General features: G+C 39.2%; 1 protein-coding gene across 2 annotated transcripts in view; it reads right to left on the bottom strand.

Annotated features, from left to right (window-relative positions):
• itga4 (integrin alpha 4) overlaps positions 1-6,868 on the bottom strand; it is a 28,737-nt gene extending 21,869 nt beyond the window's left edge. Inside the window, exons 1-5 of one of the 2 annotated variants that reach the window (XM_062432380.1) lie at positions 6,536-6,868; positions 4,976-5,179; positions 4,027-4,145; positions 3,207-3,307; positions 841-973 (exon numbers count right to left, since the gene is read on the bottom strand). In XM_062432380.1, the coding sequence (XP_062288364.1) occupies positions 841-973; positions 3,207-3,307; positions 4,027-4,145; positions 4,976-5,166 (544 nt within the window). In that variant the 5' untranslated portion in view covers positions 5,167-5,179; positions 6,536-6,868. The remainder of the gene's footprint in view (positions 1-840; positions 974-3,206; positions 3,308-4,026; positions 4,146-4,975; positions 5,180-6,535) is intronic. The other variant, XM_062432381.1, reaches the window with a different exon arrangement.
• Between the last annotated feature and the right edge of the window lie 13,573 nt (positions 6,869-20,441).

Genomic DNA, 20,441 nt, shown 5'->3' with positions numbered 1-20,441 from the left:
ACAAACAAATAATAAGATAAAATCCAAATGTTTCCTCCTACAGCTTTAACAGCTGCTGGTTTCTCACACACACACACACACACACACACACACACACACACACACACACACACACACACACACACACACACACACACACACACACACAGTGTAGAAAATAAGCAATTTGGCAAAACAGAAGAACAGAAACTCTTTTTTTCCCCGTCTTGTCACTCTATATTACATTAGAATAGCATTGTTTAATATCAAGTAGACCACTAATGCATTAATAATAACTTATACATAACGAATAAATAATAAAGTTTGGTTTAAATTGATTACTGGGCAGCTATACTTCATCGAAAAAAGGACCCTTCCCCTCAAATCGTCATTATTTTCTAACTTGAGTCGCCTATTTAGACACAAATATTTAACAATTTTATGAATGGAGTTCAGTTCACTTGTCATGGTTGGTTCTACCCAGCCTATGATATCTGTGTCATATTGTGCCTTCTGTGGCTAAGGAGGACAAGATTATCATTGTGGATATGTCAGATTGAGCTTGTGATCTCAAATATATAACAGAAAGCCTGTGTTACTAACTGAAGTATGGGGTTTGAAAGACTTGAGCAAAGAGGGTTTAATGAAAAGACAGTGCACAGTGCATGTAAGTGCAGTACTACAATTCTTTAATGTGAAAGAGAGATCATTTAGGTGTGGATGTGAAATGAAAGTTGAAAGTTAACCTCATGAGGATACAGTGGTTTTATATCAAAAACAATGCACTGCTTATCAGACACCAAACATTCTGAAACTACCCTGTGGTGTGTTTTGTGTGTGTGTGTGTGTGTGTGTGTGTACCTCTGTAGCAGGGGAGAAATGACTGGGGATATGTCATGATGTCACTGAAGCGATAACAGATTCCGTTGGGCAGCTTGTTGTTCGTACTTTCTTTCTTTGAGTAGTAGACGTTCTTCCAACGGTGAGCACAGGCCTACACACACACACACACACACACACACACACACAAACAAACATGTGACATGGGGTCATTACTGACAAGAACACAATAACAAGTTAGCAGCACAGTTATTCCCATGACCCGTGTCCCTGTGACAGACACACTGAGTGTTTGTGTGTTTATTCCCAACCTGAAATAATCCTGCTAACAATCTTTCATTCACTTTGCAGAAACAATCCCAGTCGGTGCTGTAGATAGTTTTACTCGATCACTTTAAAGTCCCTTTCAGACACTGAATCTTTACCACTGCTGGCTTCATGTACAGTATCTGCTGATATAATGCCTTTGGGGCTCTCAGTTTCCTACTGTAAATGTTCCATAATGGCTTCATTCACACATTAAGGCCAAGTCATGCATTCCACGTCTGCAGGGCTATGAGGGTATTTTTGTCATCCACCCATATCCGCGAAGACCCCTCTACAGACTACAGACAGCGCGTACTATCTTGCACAGTTGAAAGACACAAGCCTCAGTGCGCTGCGTTAGTAGATCAGCTTGCACATTTTTTTAGCGAGTGATGTCAAATTTGCACACGTTTTTACACACGCACACCTTTAGTAAATCAGACCCAATATGTGCTACTGAAGATATGAACACCATTCTTCTAAAAGATATTCCCCCATTTGTTGTTTTGATGATGGTGGTGGAGAGCTCTGTCTAACACATCAGTTTAAAATCTCCCATACTGTAGGTGTTTAGTTGGGTTGAGATGTGGTGACTTTGTGGATCACTTTCATACTCATTAAACCATTCAGTGACTCATCGTGTCCTATGGATGGGAGCTTTGTCATCCTGGAAGAGACCACCAGGATAGAAATGTTTCATCATAGGCTAAAGCTGATCACTCAGAACTTTGTATTGATTTGCAGTGATCCTTCCCTGTAAGGGGACAAATGGACCCAAGTCATGCCAGCATAACAGAGCCTTTGGTTCCCCTCACTGTAGGGGTAAAGCAGTCAGACCTATACTGGTTTTTCTTCTGGTTTTGTCTTCCATCTGTATGTTGTTATATCCGGTCAATGTTAACAGCCACACGGAAAGTTAAGTTCCCACACTAGGTTTCTCATGCCGGTCTCTCAGACCACAGATGTCTGTGCTGACTAATTAACCACAGTTATTTCTAGATCAGCACAGACACATAGCACAGTGGAGCAGAGGAGAGAGATGAAGACAGCAATGTTATCGAGTCAGTTACCTGTGTGCTGTTATTTCCCCAAATTAATACTTTTTAAAAATATTTGTACAAAATAAATCATTTAGATATATGTGTGTGTTTCTCTCTCTTTCCCCTGCTGCTGCTGTGCTGCTCTATCAGTGTCCAATTTTTTTGCACTGCAACGTTATCAGTTTTTTTTTTTTCAAGTGTGATAAAAAAAAAAAAAAAAACATAGTGTGAGAATGTGAGAAAAGTGTCAGTTGCATGAGTCGATGCACGAGACGTCAACTTCAACTTTCATTCTACCCCAAATGTGAATGCTGGGAAGGGATGGACGTTAGAAATCACTAATGTTTATGTGGGCTTAGTTGAAAAAATGAAAAAGTTGTCAACGTAAGCTATTCATCAAGCTATATAGAGCTATGATGTGCTGAGTTCTGCAAAAAAAAACATGTGTGCTAGCAACACAAACACACAAATACCAGTCAGCTGCTGTTGTGTAGACCTTTTCTACAGCAGGCCAAACCAGAGCCCGACCCATGTGGGATTTATGAAACCAAAACTAATTTTAGCATGAAAAAATTCACAGATAACCGTTATGTGATATGAAGTATATTTAACATTGTTAAGCATTTCTAGAAATGAACACTAATAAAATAGACAATAAATAAAAAATAAACTACCAAAATGAACATCCGTATCGTGCAGTATCAGTCATTATTTCTATTGATTGAACTCTTTTTATCCCTTGTTTATCAATAAATGTCATTATCAATATTTCACCGTTCATGTGTGACTATAACTCACAAACAGCAGAGTGAAGAGATGCAGATACATGTTCACACATTAGCTTCCTTAGCTGACAAGGCATGAAAGTAGCTACGTGGTTAGCTGGCTAGCTAATGTGAATCATCAATATAAATGGAAGGGGGGGGGGGGACATAAGCAGTCACCGCTGACCTATCACAGCATCATCTGCCACCTTGATGTGTTGTTACACCTCAGTGGAGGTATATTACGTTTGTGTGTGTTTGATAGTGTGAGTTTTACCAGGATGTCTCCTCCGTTGTTTCGAGGTTGTCTGGACAGACTGACTCCCAGCCATTGGTTATCACTCTCAGCTTGACACGTCTTCCCACAACTCCCCACGGCTGTGTGCGCACAGACAAACACACACAAACATCAGTTCGCTGTTGTTTCAAACATGTGTTCACAGGTAAGTTAGTTAACATATCACGTTATCCTTCCTGTACTGTGAGGAAAGCTGGATTAAAGCCTGCATCAGACATCCCCGACCCTGCTGTTACACCTGGAGCTGAACTGGAGGAGGCTGTATAATATGACACAATGCTGCTGTTGGTCAGAACACAGCTTTACTGGGTCAGTGTGATGTTGTGCAAAAAGGCTGGTGTATTTAATTTGAGGTGCAGCTGCGCTCTCCTATGAATTGTTTATTTTGCTTATATAGAGGATGTTTTTTTTTTCAACCCATTAGTTGTTCAGTTTATCTGAAAAATTCAAAATTTCCACATTTGGAGATAAATGTTTATACTGTGCTGCTGTGTAGGACGGCTTATGCTTTATGTGATGCTCTTCCTCTTCTGCTCTACCTTGTGCAAACGGTTGGTGGCTTTGGTTGCTTCAAACTTTCATACCATCAGCCATCAGACTGTATAACACCACAGCTCCCAGTACCTCCCACTAATAAGGCTGTCCTTACTGTTTAATCACAGGAACATTGCAGATTATTTTAGAGATTGTTTATTGTTTATTGTATTTCGTATTTAGAGATTATTTATTATATATAATTATTCTATTTTATTACCTTACCTTTACCCTTATACACACACATACACACACAGATACTCACCAGCATACATTTGCTCACAGCTGCCGGGAGTAGCGCTGATGCTGCAGCGGTAAAGAGCTCCCGGAGATTGTGCAGGAGGAGGAAAAGATGAGTTTCCTACCGGAGCTCCAACCACCAACCTGACAGAGAGACAGACAGACAGACAGGCAGTGAGACACACCGAGCAGTGTCTGAATGGTGTCTGTGTGAGAAGCATCAAAGAGCTTCTGTCATTGACAATAACTGGCTAATTAGCATGCAGACACGCACACGCACACACACACACACACACACACACACACACACACACACACACACACACACACACACACACACACACACACACACACACACACACACACACAGTCCTACTTTGAAGATGCTAATGAAGCATCACTCTGATAATTCAACGAATCCAAGTATACTGATGTCTAAAGCTCTTTTAACCATTTAAATGTCAGAGTTCATGACTAAGAGGACTAATATGGGCTCAATAAAGGGCCAGAAGTGGATCAGAGAAAGGCCATATAGGATCAATAGCAGATCAGGAGCAGAAAAACAGTGAATTAATTGTCAATAGCAGATCAATAGCAGATCTATAGTGGATCAACATGAGATCAATAATTAACATATATAGAGAAGATGAAAAGTCAATACCAGATTAATTATATATCATATCAATAGTACATCAGATTAGAGTTAATAGTAGATAAATAAACTATTCATAGTAAATCTACAATGAATCAATAGCAGATCAGCAGCAGAAAAACAGTGGATCATTTGTCCTCTCTCCCTCTTTTTATATGTGTGTATATATATATATGTATATATATATATATATATATAGAGAGAGAGAGAGAGAGAGAGGATGAAGAGTCAATTCCACAGTTGAGTAGTGACAGAGGATCAACAAGGGTTCAATAGACGATCAATAACAGATTCATATCAGATGAAAAGTGTAGATTCAGACCAGCTGTGAAGTCCAGAACGATACAGCAGGACTGAGTATCCAAACATAGAGGAGGGGGTTCCATTGAACACCAGACTGTGCTCCTGATCCAGATTGTATCCTTCAACAGGATAGAGCAGAACCAGGACCTGAACCAGCACCACCAGGACCATCAGGCCCAGGCTGCAGCGCTGACATGCTGAGGGACTCATCTCTGAGGACAAACTGCAGGAAACCAGAGAGACAACAATCAATAACTGACAACCATCCATTCACTTTAACTCAAGCTTTACTAACTCCTTTAACTCACTGAACATTTGATCTATGGTTATTTTTTCTTAATTATGCTGCCTCATGTTAATCCTGTTTTTATATTATAATTAATACACATCTGCAGGGGATCTTTCACTTTTTATAACTTTAACTCAAAATCATTTTTAAACTTTAGACTTACTCATCAATCAGACTTACGAGTAACTTAGTTATGAATTCAGCTGGGGGGAACCAACTAACAGCCCCTAAACGTCATGGTCCAGTCCTGTGACTGTACTCTTCTACACTGTTTTTTACTTATTGGAAGTTTGATACGGAAGACGATTATGAGAAAAATGTTATGAGTTATGAATTTTTAATCTCAGAAATCTGACTGTAAACTCAGAATTCTAACTTTAAATTCCTACTTTAAATTAAGAATTCTGACTTTTTTCCCCCTCAGAATTCAGACTTTAAACTCAGAATTCAGACTTTAAACTCAGAATTAAGACTTTTTTCCATCAAAATTCTACCATAAACTTAGAATTCAGACTTTAAACTCAGAATTCAGACTTTTTTCCATCGAAATTCTACCTTAAACTCAGAATTCAGACTTTTTTCCATCAAAATTCTACCTTAAACTCAGAATTCAGACTTTAAACTCAGAATTCAGACTTTTTTCCATCAAAATTCTACCTTAAACTCAGAATTCAGACTTTTTTCCATCAAAATTCTACCATAAACTTAGAATTCAGACTTTATTTTCTCAGAATTTTACCTTAAACTTAGAATTTTGACTTTTATCTCACAATTCTGATTTTAAACTCAAACAAATGTTTCATGTGGCTCTAACCTTCTTCCTTATAGCGGCACATGTACTTGTGGCACATGTACATCCTGCTCCTTTTATTGTACTGTTTGGATGAAAACTTTTTTGCTGCTGGATGAAAGCAGGGCACCAGCCAGTGACTACTCTTCTTTTCAGTTCATTTATACATCACATTTTTATTAAACCATTTATCAATAAATAGATCTGTCTTTAAGATATTTACAATAACTCGAAATGTCTACAAACTTCTTTTGCAGTCTTGAACGACTGCCAAAAAGCCCATAGACAGTGAGACAGAAAATCAGATGTGTTTTAAACTGAAAACTTTACATGATGAACTCAGCCACTAATCGTCTGTTCATCTACCAGTTAATCACCCGACTAAGTCTAGACCTGCTCTATGTGTAAAATGTCTTGGGATGACTTTTGTTGTAGATAGGCGCTAGATAAATAAATATTGATTGATTGATTGATTGACTAAAGTGAATGCTTTCATTTACCGTACCGGTCAGGCTGCTCATATCCCGGGTCACACAGCAAATATCCCGGGTCAGATATCCCGGTCAGATTATGTGTCCAGACGGTTTGGGCAGATGTGTAATGAATAGATCCCACGTTCGTTCCTTTAGTCTCCGTTAAACGTAATCCTTGTTCTTCTGACAGTGTGAGTCGCTGATCAAACCTCCTGTTGCGTCTCTTTATGTCTCGTGGGGATAAATTCCAGCCCACGAGGAGGCTCCGGTATCCTCTGACAGACTAAAGAATGAACCGAGAACAAACCGAATGAAAGAAAGTGAAGAGAAAAATAAGTAAAAAGTGTAGTTCAGCAGAGTTGAAATGGGTTGAAGTGAAGACACTGAGCTGAGCGCGCGGAGACCCTCCCTCCATCTGTGCGCGTGTGGGTGCGTGAGCGCATGTGTGTGTATAACGGTGTTTCCCCCCCCCCCCCCCCCCCCCGCCCTCCCCCCGTTATGTCCGCCTAAACTAAGCGCGCTAGTGTGTGTGTGTGTATGTGTGTGTGTGTCTGTGTGTGCGTGCGTGTGTGTGTGAGTACACGTGGGGTGTTTCCTCTTGAGTTATCACTAAAGTGTGAATGGAGTCAGTGGAGCTGTAATCTGATTTAAGTGTCTGAACGCTGAAACACACAGACACTCACAACACGTAGTATACCTACTGCTTCAGAAACAACAAACAAACAAACAAACAAACAAACGCACACACAAAAACAAAAAAACCGACACAATTAACAGCTGGTTCGTCAGCTTGTACACATGTGATAGTGGACATAAGCCCACACAAACATCCAAAAAGTAGAACCTTAAAGCTAATTAACATTTTTAAAATGTGGGAGTCTAATTCCAGTATTACAGTATAACCACCGTGTGACGTCACAGCTGTCCACTGCTCTGTAATCCTGCTAAAGTGACACTTAAAAGTATAATTGGGGCCATGTTCAGACCAGCATCAGCAACGCATGCAAAAAAATACTGCTGCTCCACACAAAGTCAGTGAAACTACTGCAGTGAAGCAGAGGAAGGAAATCTCAACGAAACTCAGAGTCATTCAGCAACATAGTTCAGTCTGTCCATTAGATGTCAGTCAGAACGTCACTGAGATGCTAATATTTATTCATTTGCACTCAACTGAGCAACTGCCACAGAGGTAAATGCAGAAGTGGTACTACCACAAACAGTCACTAGATATTCCAAATGACCTCCTGTCAAAAAGTGCAATAAGAAAAACCTGTTAGGTTGGTTGAGTGCAAAGAACAACAAAGAAAAGGGGCATGTAAACGTCAGTAGAGGACTTAAATATGGGAGTTATGGGCATCCACCAAGGGCACACACACACACACACACAAAAGATACGTTTTCTATTGTTTTTTGCACGTCACGTCTTCTTTTTATAATGTCACTGTGTTGATCTCACAGTCAGAAGTAGGTGATGGGGAGAGGAGCAGTGGTAGGTTGATCTCAGGTCTCTACACTGAAAGCCTGAGGTAGGAGGAGCGTTGGAATCTAGGGCATCTAATTGTATGGTAGCCTTATGATGAAAAAAGTAAAATAAGCCACACTAAAATAAAATTAAAAAAATTCCATCTGTAGTTTCACAGACACGTTGTGTACTTTTTCTGGGTTATTTGTGAAACTGTGAACTGGTCTTGACTCTTGGTTGACACTGCAGTGAGATGGGTCATAGTGATTTAAACGTTTGTTGTTCTATTTGTATGTTTGTATGATAAAGGATTTGCGAAATGTATTTTTATTTCTGGGTTTTTTCTGGCAGTTGGTAAAGTGAATGAGGGATGGGTGAACAGTGGCAGATTTAGATATTCACAATATGGGCAGCCGTCAAGGGTGGCATCTTGTTTGGGGCAGCATGGAGCGCACACAACAAAACAAAACAAAACCAAAAAAACCCTATCGGTTTTGTATTGCTTTTGCATGTCACGTCAATTACATCATGTTACTGTGTGGATCAATTAATGTTGTTGGAGTATAGTATAATTGGATATCTATCTTCATCTATATCTATCTATATATATATCGCCCAGGGTGCCGTACAAGCTAGAACTGCCACTGTGTAAGGTGCTCAAGTTCTTCCTTTTCTTCCTTTTCCCCCTTCTCAACAGTGGAGTATAGGTACAGCAAAAATGTAAAGAAAAAAATAACTGGAAACTCCCAAATTATAGATGAAAAACAGTTAAAAGAAACAAACAAGAAACCAGCTGCTATGCCCCATTTAGGTAGACTGCCACTGTGGTCTGTTGAGCCAGCATGGTTTGAACTCCTTAACTTTTAGTGATTCATCCATTACCCAATAGATAACTATCATTATTAACAGTACATTAACATTACAACATTAACAGTGGAAAAAAACAGTACAAAAAAGAGTAAACATGATCTTGAACTCCTCAAAATCAACATATCCTCCAGACATCTCCCAAACCTCCTCCACCATCTATACCACACTTGGCACATTCCACCATGAACTTGACCATAAAAGGAGTCGGGGACTAATTTGGCAGTTCCTGGATCCAAACCAGTGGATGGCCAAATGCAGTGTAGAGGAGAGGTGAAAAACACAAATGTTAATCAAATGAAGATGTTAAAAATACAGAATACTTACTACTACTTACTATGATGTCAATCTCTAAATTCAGGTCCTTTAATAAGTGACCCCTTGTTGCATGTCGTACCTCTCTCTCTCCCCTTGTTTCATGTCTGCCACTTCACCATTCTCTATCCAATAAAGGAAAAAACACCAAAAATTCTAAAATTCTTAGCATAGCATAGCTTAGATAAATTAGTTAATGTTATTCAAATCGGCAATCGGTTTTCCCAGACAGCAATCGGTGTTCCCAATAAGATAGAAATGAAAACAGCCGTGAAAAGCAAAATAGGTTTATAGTGTAAAAGCTTCATAAGGAAAACAGTGCTCTTTTGTTTCATTTGGGATGCGGTGACAGCCAACACAGCATTTATCACTTAAAGGTTCACATGACATATTAAAGGATCGGTTCACAGTGTTTTAAGTATGTCTTAAAACAGCAGTCAGGTGTCCACATGAACAGTGAAAGAGGTTTTCCTCACTGTAATCATACTGCCTGTTCAAACTTCCATGTTGAAACCAAACTCTCCATTCAAAACTATATAATCTGACATCTAAACTAAACTTTGCCTTCAGATATTACAGAAAAGCAATCAAATACACACACTACAAAAATGGCTATAACACACTAGATCAATACAAAACACTAAATTCTTACTGCAATGAATAATGATTCTTACTGTATTGTTTCCCTCCCCTCAACTTAAAAAAAAAAAACATAATTACCACATTATAAAGACACAGTATGTACTGTATGTATTTTCTACGCTTATAATTTTATAATGTACACAAACTGAAAGTGAGCAATCGAGCAAACACAACTGATAAAGATTTTGAATACAGTCAAATTTGTTGTAATAGAAAGCAATGAAAAAAACACATTTACATAATGACAAATCACATTCTTCTGCCTCAGCAACCCATATCTGGTCTGCGTCAGGCCACAGATTCTCATCTACATCACAGGCAATTACAGCTCTAGCCAGACGTGGGGGGAAAACCCCTTGTATGCCTAATCCACCCCTGGCAAGCCTCACAGTGGCCTGAGGGAAGTTAACATGAATGTAAGGGTCTCTGTCATACACCTTCCACCACCATGCTGAAAATAACGCTTCTATGGGGTTTAGAAAGGTAGAATATGCAGATGATATGGCATGAAGATGTTGCTAGATCTTGGATTGTCTATGAACCAGTCATGAACGAGAGCAACCCTGTGGAAACTGACACTGTCCCGAATAACAATATAGCATAGGGTGGTGCTGGCTCTCTCTGGTCTAATTGGTGATGATCTTGCAGACCAGCAGATGCATGCTGTTGTATGGACCAAGGGTGGCATGGGAGTGGAGGACCCTTCGTTGGGTGATGGCGGCACACATTAGTCCCTTTTCAATAAAGGAAGTTCCGGGTAAAATTTAGGAGGCGGGAACTTAACAGGAACATCCTCCATCTGTCCTCTCAGCTGTTGTGTCTCCATTGCAGAGTAGGACCTTGATAGGACCACCGGACTCTGGAGGTGCAAGATCATTCTGCAACAGTTCCGATCATCGCTAGGTTTTAAAAATTGCGCTTATTTCGGTGCTTTCTGTTGACGTCACATCCTGCTTTGAGTATACCCAATCAGGACTGAGTCAACCTCAAGCCCAACCCAATTTTTCGGGGGCCGCAAGGAGTACATACCCCGAGGCAGGGACTCATTTTGCCCCTGTAAAAGTTCCGGGAAATTGTCCTTCAGTGGTGGTTCCTGCTATGGAGACATGCAACAACAGTCACGGCCTCGTAAAATTACCACGAAGTTCCTGCAGTGGAAACGGCCCTTAGTCACATCCCCTCTTCGCTGGCCAAAAACATTAACAATGGCCAATTATGTCCCTTCCGCTTCACCTCCTTTTGGCAATATTAAATCAAGATTATTTCACGAGGAGAATCTCTGGCATCAATATGAAAGCCTCTCTATAAAAAGAAAAGAAACAGTTCAGTAAAGGACCTACGAATACATATCATTATTAAGGCAAAAGAACTCAATTTATGTACATCGACATTATAATGAAAAGGCTATAGGCTTAATATTAGTTTGCATCCAGCGTGCTGCGTGGACTTCATTACATCTGCTGCACCGCTGCTACCACAATTATGAAATGCTAAGTTTATTGTCTGTGACTGTGACCCTCATAAAAGTAATATTTTACAAATCTGCATTATATAAACTAATACAATTCGTTAAAGTAAGTCATTTGGTGACTTCTAAATCATTAAACTAAGTCTTACTTTTACTGGAGTAAAGAGTTGAATCAGGACGTCTGCTTTTACTAGAGTCTTTTTTACACTAGTATCTAGTACTGCATACTACACAGGCATGACTCAGAAGAACAAGCTTGCTCTTTTTAATCATAGTGCGTTGTGTTAATTGATCGGCTGTGTTGTGTTTTACCGGCGCACAGCACGCCAACACACACCTGTGCATGTTTTATGAGAGTAAACTGTCTATATGTTTTTGCGCAACCGTGCTTTAGTACACTTGGGTTTGAGGTAATGTGAGTGCGGGCCAGCGGGGGACAGGGGAGGTGGGACATCCGTGCTTCAGCAACTGGCCCTAGTATGAGTGCGCCCTTAGTGTTCCTTTTGAAAGAACATGGTTGGCCTGTTTTATCCTCAGTTTGTTTTGTCAAAGACTACAGTCAATTCTTGAGATGCTTACTTACTTTGGAAAATACTTTGATCCTCAATAACTTTCCATTGTATTTCACGCAAGCAAATTATATTGTTGGCTCTGACCACATTGATGATGGCAAGCTTTTGCTCTTCTGAAGAGTCCTCTTCTGCCTCCATCATGTGGTCATCTCTCAGTTCTGCCAAAAACAGAATTGATGAGATTACAGTAAACTATGCTTTTTAGAAAAGAGCAAAAAGTTACCAAATTACAGTAACAGTGTTTGATACAAGGCAGTTCAGACAGCATACAGTACAGAGCAAACAGAGGACAGCACTCCAAAGTTACAGTAGAGGCCTCTCTGAAGGTCTGAAGGTCTAAAGGTCTGGGTAATGGAGGCCACTGTGAAACTGCTCACATTAGGCTGCGCTGTTTTACCAGTGTTTCTCATTGACATCCCATGGACAAGGACATGGTGAACTAACATGCATGAGAGATTATTTGTCTCCCTCGTCCTCATCCAGCTCCTCTCTCTTGCCCTCTTTGTAGATCCATTGTTTCCAAACTGAATTGACCCTGAGATTCTAACTATAGTGTGAACAATTTTGACTCTTAGTATTTCATCCTGGGGAAAATTGTGTTGATTGAGTTGCAGCTGTGACGAGTTGAGTTAACGATATTAAATGCATGTGCTTTCTAACTGAACACACGGTGCAGACAGTGAAAAATGAACATATTTGTGTGTAGAGTTCTTCACCAAAAGTTCAACAAATCTGAATCATGTGTGAAAACAGGAAAATAGTGTTTGAAGCTGTGGGAAATGTGTCTGTCTTTTGGTAGATGCTGAAATAGTTTTGGATGTTTAGTTAAAAGGCTCAGTTATAGTGTGTAAGCAGTCGAGAAAAACTGTAAAATATCTCCTTCAAATGTGCCTTCAATGGAAGTGATGGGGGACAAAATCCACAGTGTGTCCACACAGTCATTGTGAAGCTTATATGAGGCTTCAGCAGTCTGAGTTAGTGGATATCTGACACATTTACAGTCTTTTTAGCATCAAACTCCCTCTTTGTGTTTCACTGTTGAGCTGTGGTGGAAGTATGGTAGCAAAAAAAGGGACTTTGACACTAAAACACTGTAACGTTGAAACATAGAAGATGAAGATTTGACTCATTTGGACAGCTGAAGCTTCATATTAGCTTCAGATCAACTTTTAGGGAGGACTGTGGTTCTTGTCCTCCACTTACATTGTAAGTGAATTATGAAGGAATTTTCTAATGGTCAATATGAACAGGAGGAATGCTTTAATGTTCATTTGGGCTCCTGACTATTGATTTAAGACCAAAATTGCGAACTCCTCCTTTAAACCCGATACCTGAAAATTAGCTTTATCAATCTGAGTTAGCATGCTAATGTTAGCATTTAGCTCAAAGCACCACTGTTGAGCTCGACTGACTGATTGAAAACAACAAAGAGATGTGACAAACATCAGCAGAGACACCACAGACATGATGATAGAATAACAGTTGAATGATTTACAGTACAGTAGTGAAGTCCTGTATCAGTATATCACCATGTATCTCTTCTTCTGTGGTAGCAGTTAGCTAATCAGATCTGAACTGATCCTTCAGCTCTTCTGTGTAAATATTCACTACACAGTGAATTCTACACAAGAGCTACTTTGTATGATTCACACTGTTTTAATTCAGCGTTGGTCTGGACGCAGTAAACAATGACTTCATAAGTGGTTTGAAATGTTGAACAGCTGTTGTTAACTGTGTTCACTTCAAGTTCAGACAAAGAATATTTGTCCTGAAAGAGTTACTGAAGAATTCACATTTTTCTGTGATTCATCCCAGACTTTAAACCAATCATCAGTAAATAAAACAGAGACTGAGGAAAAAATAAACAGTGTTTTTGAATTTTCAATGGACTTGCTTAAAAGTACGTTCATGTCTATTCAAACAAAGTTATCGGTGAACAATTAAAAAAAATAATAAAGAATAACAGAACGTGACAAAACCAAACTTTCTTCAACTTAAAGTGGAAACCTTGACCTCTACCTCCTACCATTATGTAAAAAGTGAAGCCAAAATATCTCCTTTCTGTGAGCGGCCATCTTACTTGTGTGACATCTTTTGGAGCCAGAGTGCAGTAGAGTCAGAGGGCCCGCAGGATACGCCCCCTCAGCCATCTCACTGCTCACTAATTTGAGAGCAGCTGTCACAGCTGTCAATCATGACGCCACACCCCCTTTTTATATTGTGAAATAACTAATTAAAAACAAACTTATCAGAAAAATGAACACTTGACAAATATCTGCATGATAAGAACTGCCTAAAATGACAAACACCATCTTTGGGAAAAATGTTATTTGATGTGCACTTTGATTTTCTACTTTGGTTCATGTCCCCTCCCCTAATAACATGGAGGGGTGGGACTTATGACCTGTTTGGCAACCAGCCACCAGGGGGCTCATGATGTTTTGGCTTCACTTTCGGGGAGCTGCCATGATGTCCATCTTTATATACAGTCACTGTGTCGATTTTAAAGATCACCATGCCGTTCTTAATTAAGTGGTTAAGTGGTGGTAAATTAAGGGTTATCGCAGGTGTGTTTTTGGATCTCACTCGACCTCACTCTAAAAGATTCAAACAGTGTTACTGTTATTATTTGTTTTTGTATTTATATAAAAGTGGAAACAGGCATGAAAATCCTGTTTTTTAATTTCAGGATATCAAAGTGTTTGAGTAAATCTTCTTCAATAAAATATTTTGCCAAGCAGGGTTCCAATACCAGGACATGATCCTTAGTCTTTAAGACCATAGATGACTGCACTGACCACTCAGCAAAAAGCTGAGCCTCACTTGACCCTCAGCTCTTTATACATCCATGATACAGAAATAGACAGAGTGGAGCAGAGAAGAGGGATGGAGACAGTCATGTCACCTTGCTACGGCTCCACCCCTGTTGCTATGTGACATTGTGCTACCACTAGCAAACTGAAGAGCGGGTCTGTTGGGTGAGGTCTGCCTACCCTCTGTGGAGGATCAACCACTGGCTGATAGAAAATGCGTTGTGATTTGAATGCTTGACGGGAAAATCCTTGCAGACACACAATTTGTAATAATCATAATACTATATATACTATAATCATATACTATAGGTAGATATTGAGTTAACAGACCTTTATTTAAATTTTAGGCTGTCTTGTTCAGCAGAGAAAAGACTTTATGTCACTGTTACTAATATCAACCATAAGTCTGATTCACCATTCTGATACTAATAGTTCCAGACAGAGAGACAGCAGACCATACGTTGTATATAAAGTCTGAGCAGCAGACAGATTGTTTGGGGGAATGTGGGACAGGAACAGGAACTGTTTGTTGGTATTTCCTGTAAATGGCCCTGCAGTTATTATGTTGGAATCTGACCAGCTACTGTTCCCACCCTCCCACTCAGTCTGAGTGTCCTTATCTTGTAAAAGAAAAAAAAAAACCCCACAAAGCAGAGTCACATATCCTCCTCTGAGTCCAATATTGTCTGATATTGGAACACCTCAGAGTCCATTGTGTCTGTTATTCCATGTCCACTGAGCACATTTACATTAAGAGTATGTTAAAGTGCGTTTGTGTTCAGTTTAACACATGGTTGAGTTAGCTTTAACTGCTAATAGAGCTCTTATTACACTGACCATTAAACGGTTGGTTTGAATAGATTCCTGGCAGCCAATGAGAGATCATAGATTGTGAGCTTTATTTTTTAGCAGCATGGCTATAGGGATGGGAGTGTGGGTCAGTTGGTCCACCACTTCAGTTCTGACTGAAATATCTGGGCTCTGGCAAATCAAGTCAACTTTTTTTGCAACATGATGTCAAGACACTGCATTGTGAAAATACATAGATGTGTCAGCAGACTGCACCCATGCGAACAAATGAGAAGGGAACTTCCTACCTCCTCTAACTTTTTCTGACTGATGCATTTCAAGACAGCAAATCATTTCCTTTTTTCTTCTGTTTGAGCTGCCGTCACATCACTGTTCACGTCATCTTTGAAACAGAACCATACAACAAGATGATGAAGAGCAGGACAGACAGAATGGAAGTTGAAGCTATGAGTATCCAGACTGTCCCACTGTTGACCTGGTGATGGAAGTGATGGACACAGTTGTTGTGGTGTGTTGTGTAGTGTCCTCTGTCAGAAGGACATCTCTCCAATGTTGGATTAGGGGCCATTTCTGTAACTACTTTCCCAGCACATATGTCCTGCTACATGTAGTGTAAGTCAAACACAAGCGAATTAAGTAACACTACAATGTACAGTCATTATCTCTTATAATATAATATTGGAATCATACAGTTAAAGTTAAAGCTAAAACAAAAATTGTTAGCTCTTCAGTTTCCACCGCTGATTTGCATTGTTTCTATATTTGCATGTAGTTTCTGTTCTTAAAGTGCATTTCTGTGTCATGTTTGTTGTCAAATTGATAAAAGTGTTTCTCAATTTGTTTGTGTTTTTTTTTTAATTTGTAGCCTTTTTTCCAGATGTGACACATGTGTTTGTCAAAGAAGTGAAGATATTCTCTTTATGTGCTTGTTTTGTCCGTTTACATGTGTTTCCTATAAAGAATGGTTTCAAATTTGGAGAGATAAGTTTAACCCTTGCTGTTCATATTCTACACCCTCGCATTTTGTTCTGGGGGAGTTTTAACCCAGTCTAAGAATCCCCTCATTAAAATTGTCTATATCAAATGTTGAACCACAGATGTGTTTAGAAAGCATCAATAGTGGATCTGACTGATCAATAATTTTTTAAGCTTTTACACCACTAAACATCTCCTATCACACAATATTATGTCCTATTTTACCTAAGACATGAAAATATAACATAGCAATAATGATGTAAATGTATTTTATGTAAAGTGAAAATAACAAGAACTTTATGGAAGTGTGGGGTTTATTGTATAACCATTAGAGCCATCAGTCTTCACTACTACATCATAAAAAGAAATCCTCATAACTACTATCTTATTAAAACTATTAACTATTCATTTAATTAAAAAGCCAAATCAATAGATATGAGTCAAATTTGACCCTGAACAGCATCAATGGACACACATTTGTAGCACCTATACAAAAGTATAACAGTTTGAAATATTTAAATAAAATACATTTGGGGTGTTTTTACAAGCCAAATGTCAAAATGGGTCAAATTTGACCCAAACAGTGGGCTATGTAAGGGTTAAATTCTTTCTGAGAGGGAGAGAAAAGGAAGAGCTGGAGTCAGGAGGTGATTAGCTTAGCTTAGCTTAGCATAAAGACTGGTGGCAGGGGGAAGCCACTAGCCTGGTACTCTGCAAAGCCATAGGACATACCACAAAACCACAACGTACCCCTCTTAAATACTTAAAGGTCTGAAAACTCAACTGTTCTCAAAGTGTTGCCTTTTTTTCCCTTTACACTTCCTTAAATGCTGATGTTACACTTCAACTTCATACAGATGTGGAGGAGTGACTCTGTGTAGCAGCAACAACATTAAGAAAACAACTTCCTCAGCGCAAACAGCCAGGGTGTCTCCTTTGCTTTGCAGAAGCAATCAAATCATTTTTTATAACTATGCAGTTGTCATGACACACAAACACACATCATGTTAGCAACAACATCTGTGTGATCTGATACTGAAAAACAAATTCATAGAACAGAAAATAGAACAGAAAGCATTCAAATAAATGAAAAGTCTCAGTCTCTTATCTTCTGCACAACACGAGCAAAGCCAAGTGAATACTGTTAGACAAGCAACAGACACATGTATTATTATACTTATATTTAGTATTTATTGTTATTTTTAAATAAATGTTAATGGAGATTTGGAGAATGGAGAATGGAAACACAGTTGATCCAAAGTGCTTCACACAGAGGAAAAACAAACACAATAAAAAGATCATAAACATCAGTAAAAAAAAGTACATGGACATATTTTTAGTCAGCTAATTTAAATTTTTACTTTATTTGAGTTCAGATTCATGGTGTACTGAAGTATAACTGTTTGTATTTGATTATGTATAGTGTATTTTAGTTTTCTAGTTTATTTATTTTATTTTAGAAGATTTTAATTGTTGTTTAGATGTTTAGTTCAATTTAGTTGTCTGCTTTAATTTAGCTTAAAGGTTTACTTTAGTTTTGTTGTTAATTTTAATTTAGTTGTTTAGTTATATTTTTTTATAGTTGAGTCTATGTGAGTTCAGTTTAGGTGAGTTACACTGTTGCTATTCTTTAACACAGTAAACGATTCAATTCACTATCCACTTATAAGCATGTGACTATACTGACTTGACTTCATGATTGTTCTTTAGATCTCAGACCAGAAATCTTATCAGAACTCATCAGAGTGATGGAAAAACTACAAACACCCAGGAAAAAAACTACAGTAGTTTCCTTTAAATATTTCACTGTGGGTCGTAATTAAAGCTTCGTACTGACATCAGAAAATGTTACAATTCAAATTCTGGAAAAAGAAATAAAAAACTAAACATGTATAATAAACAATATAAAGTTCAACAACAATCAAGTATTTTCCCCCCCCCCTCTTTCCTTCACTTATCATCTATCTTTTGGGGGGGGGGGGGATAAAACAAAAACCTTGAAACCTCCTTATGAAACATTATCATACAGAATTGAACTATAAAACATTAACAAAAGGAATGGAAACTAAATCAAACCTATAATAAGAATGTGTCAATTTGATGAAAACAAGTGAAACTAGTGATTACTGCACCACAACCTAATCAGTTACAACCATCAACAGATAACAGACTTCAGCTCTGTAATGGTCTGCTAGTCTTCTTTGCTGATGGAGCTCTACAGGAAGATTACAGAGCTGAACTCGCTGAGACAGGCCCTGTGTGTGTGTGTGTGTGTGTGTGTGTGTGTGTGTGCTATCTGTGGAATGCTAATAGACGGCTTATCCCTGCTGTGTTCACATCTATTGATTACAGATCGGTCTTATCAGATCTAGATACAAAGCGTTGATCCTAGAGCTGGGTGTGTGTGGGTGTTTACTTGTTTGTCTATCATTAGGGGACCCATCTGAATTTGATATCTTATGAGGACCTCACTTTGAGGGCTGTTTAAGATTACATTTCAGGGTTCATGTTAGAAGTTTAGGTTGAGTTCAGGTTAAGGGTTTGGGTCAGGCATTTAGTTGTGATGGTTAAGATTAGGGTAAGGGTTTTTTTGGAATGCATTATGTCACTGAGAGTCCTTACTAGTGTAAAGTGTGTGTATGTGTTTGAATGTGTGTGTCCACGTATATGTATGTGTGTGTGTGTGTGTGTGTGGGAGGAGGAGAAAGCTCGGGTCAGAGAGAAAGGGATGGGTAGAGTGAGGGTGGGGTTGCTGACATTACTGAAAATGGAAGGAAATGACTATTTATTCATCTGAACATGCACACGCACACACACACGCACACACACACACACACAACTTAGTCAGAAACTGACTAAGTTCCAGTCAGTTTCTCCAGTTAGCTGACTTCTTCTTTACCATCATGCAACTGTAACAATAATTACTGATGCATCCTTGTTTGTCAAATAATTGCAACATTAATATAAAGTCTGGAAGCAGCATGTTAAATCACAGTTCAAATCAGTGAGCCACATTTCCAAATGAAGGTTGAAGGTTGAGGAGAAGTCTGGTTCCTGATCTGCTGCATGTACAGTAACAAGATTAGTTGCTATATTGTGCATGTAAACCTGTTTCCTTGACTACCATGTAACCAAGTTTTCCTGAGTACTTGCCCAGCCAGCATTTCCTTGTGGGCCCCACATGGGTTAAATGCAGGCTATGTGGGTACTGAGTGGACACAGGCTTGAACTTGGCAAATTGTGTGGGCTCCAAATGGTTTCAGTAACATGGGTCCCACATGTGAAGCCCACATGGGCTGACTGTATGAGCGCCATAAGGGATGTAAGTGGACTAAGCGGGCATGGGCATAAACAGAGCAAATTATATGGGCCCCATATTGTTTCAGAAACATGGGCCCCACATGTGAAGCCCATGTGGGCTGGCTAAATGGGCCCATTTAAAGTCCATTCTGATCCCACTTAGACCCCATATGGGGAAGACATGGGTCTCACCCAGTTGAGCCCCACCTGAAACCCAGTCAGAACCCACTTGAAGCCCATATGGGCAAACACAGGTGGGGACATCATGGAAACTACCCGCTTGGGACCCATATTTGCAGCCCAAATGTAACCCTTATTGAGCCCACATGGACATGCTGGCTGGATGGTTACTCAGGTGCATGTAAACGCTTTAACTGAAATAATTGGATGCTGTTTGACAATGCAGAGGAACGCTCTTTGGGACTTTCTGAACCCAGGTCTGGACCAAGTGACCATACTTAACTTCAACTGTACTGATGGTGTGAAAACATCAGTAGTGTTGTTCCTGGATTATAAGCAAGAAAATTGAACCGATAAACTGCCTCAACATTTTAAGTCTTTAGGTCCAAATGAATGTCACTTTCTTCCCCTCCCAATAATAAATTGAGCACATTAAAATGGATGCAGAGGTGGTTTCCTAGCAACGGCAGTAAACAGATCACGCAGATCAGAACTTGGAGAGAAAATGGCTTGATTTTAAACATGAAGA

This window comes from Scomber scombrus, chromosome 13 (genome assembly GCF_963691925.1).
Source record: "Scomber scombrus chromosome 13, fScoSco1.1, whole genome shotgun sequence".
In the NCBI taxonomy this organism is placed as follows: Eukaryota; Metazoa; Chordata; class Actinopteri; order Scombriformes; family Scombridae; genus Scomber; species Scomber scombrus.
The sequence above is the reverse complement of the archived record's forward strand: the minus strand, read 5'-3'. Positions and strand labels throughout refer to the sequence as shown.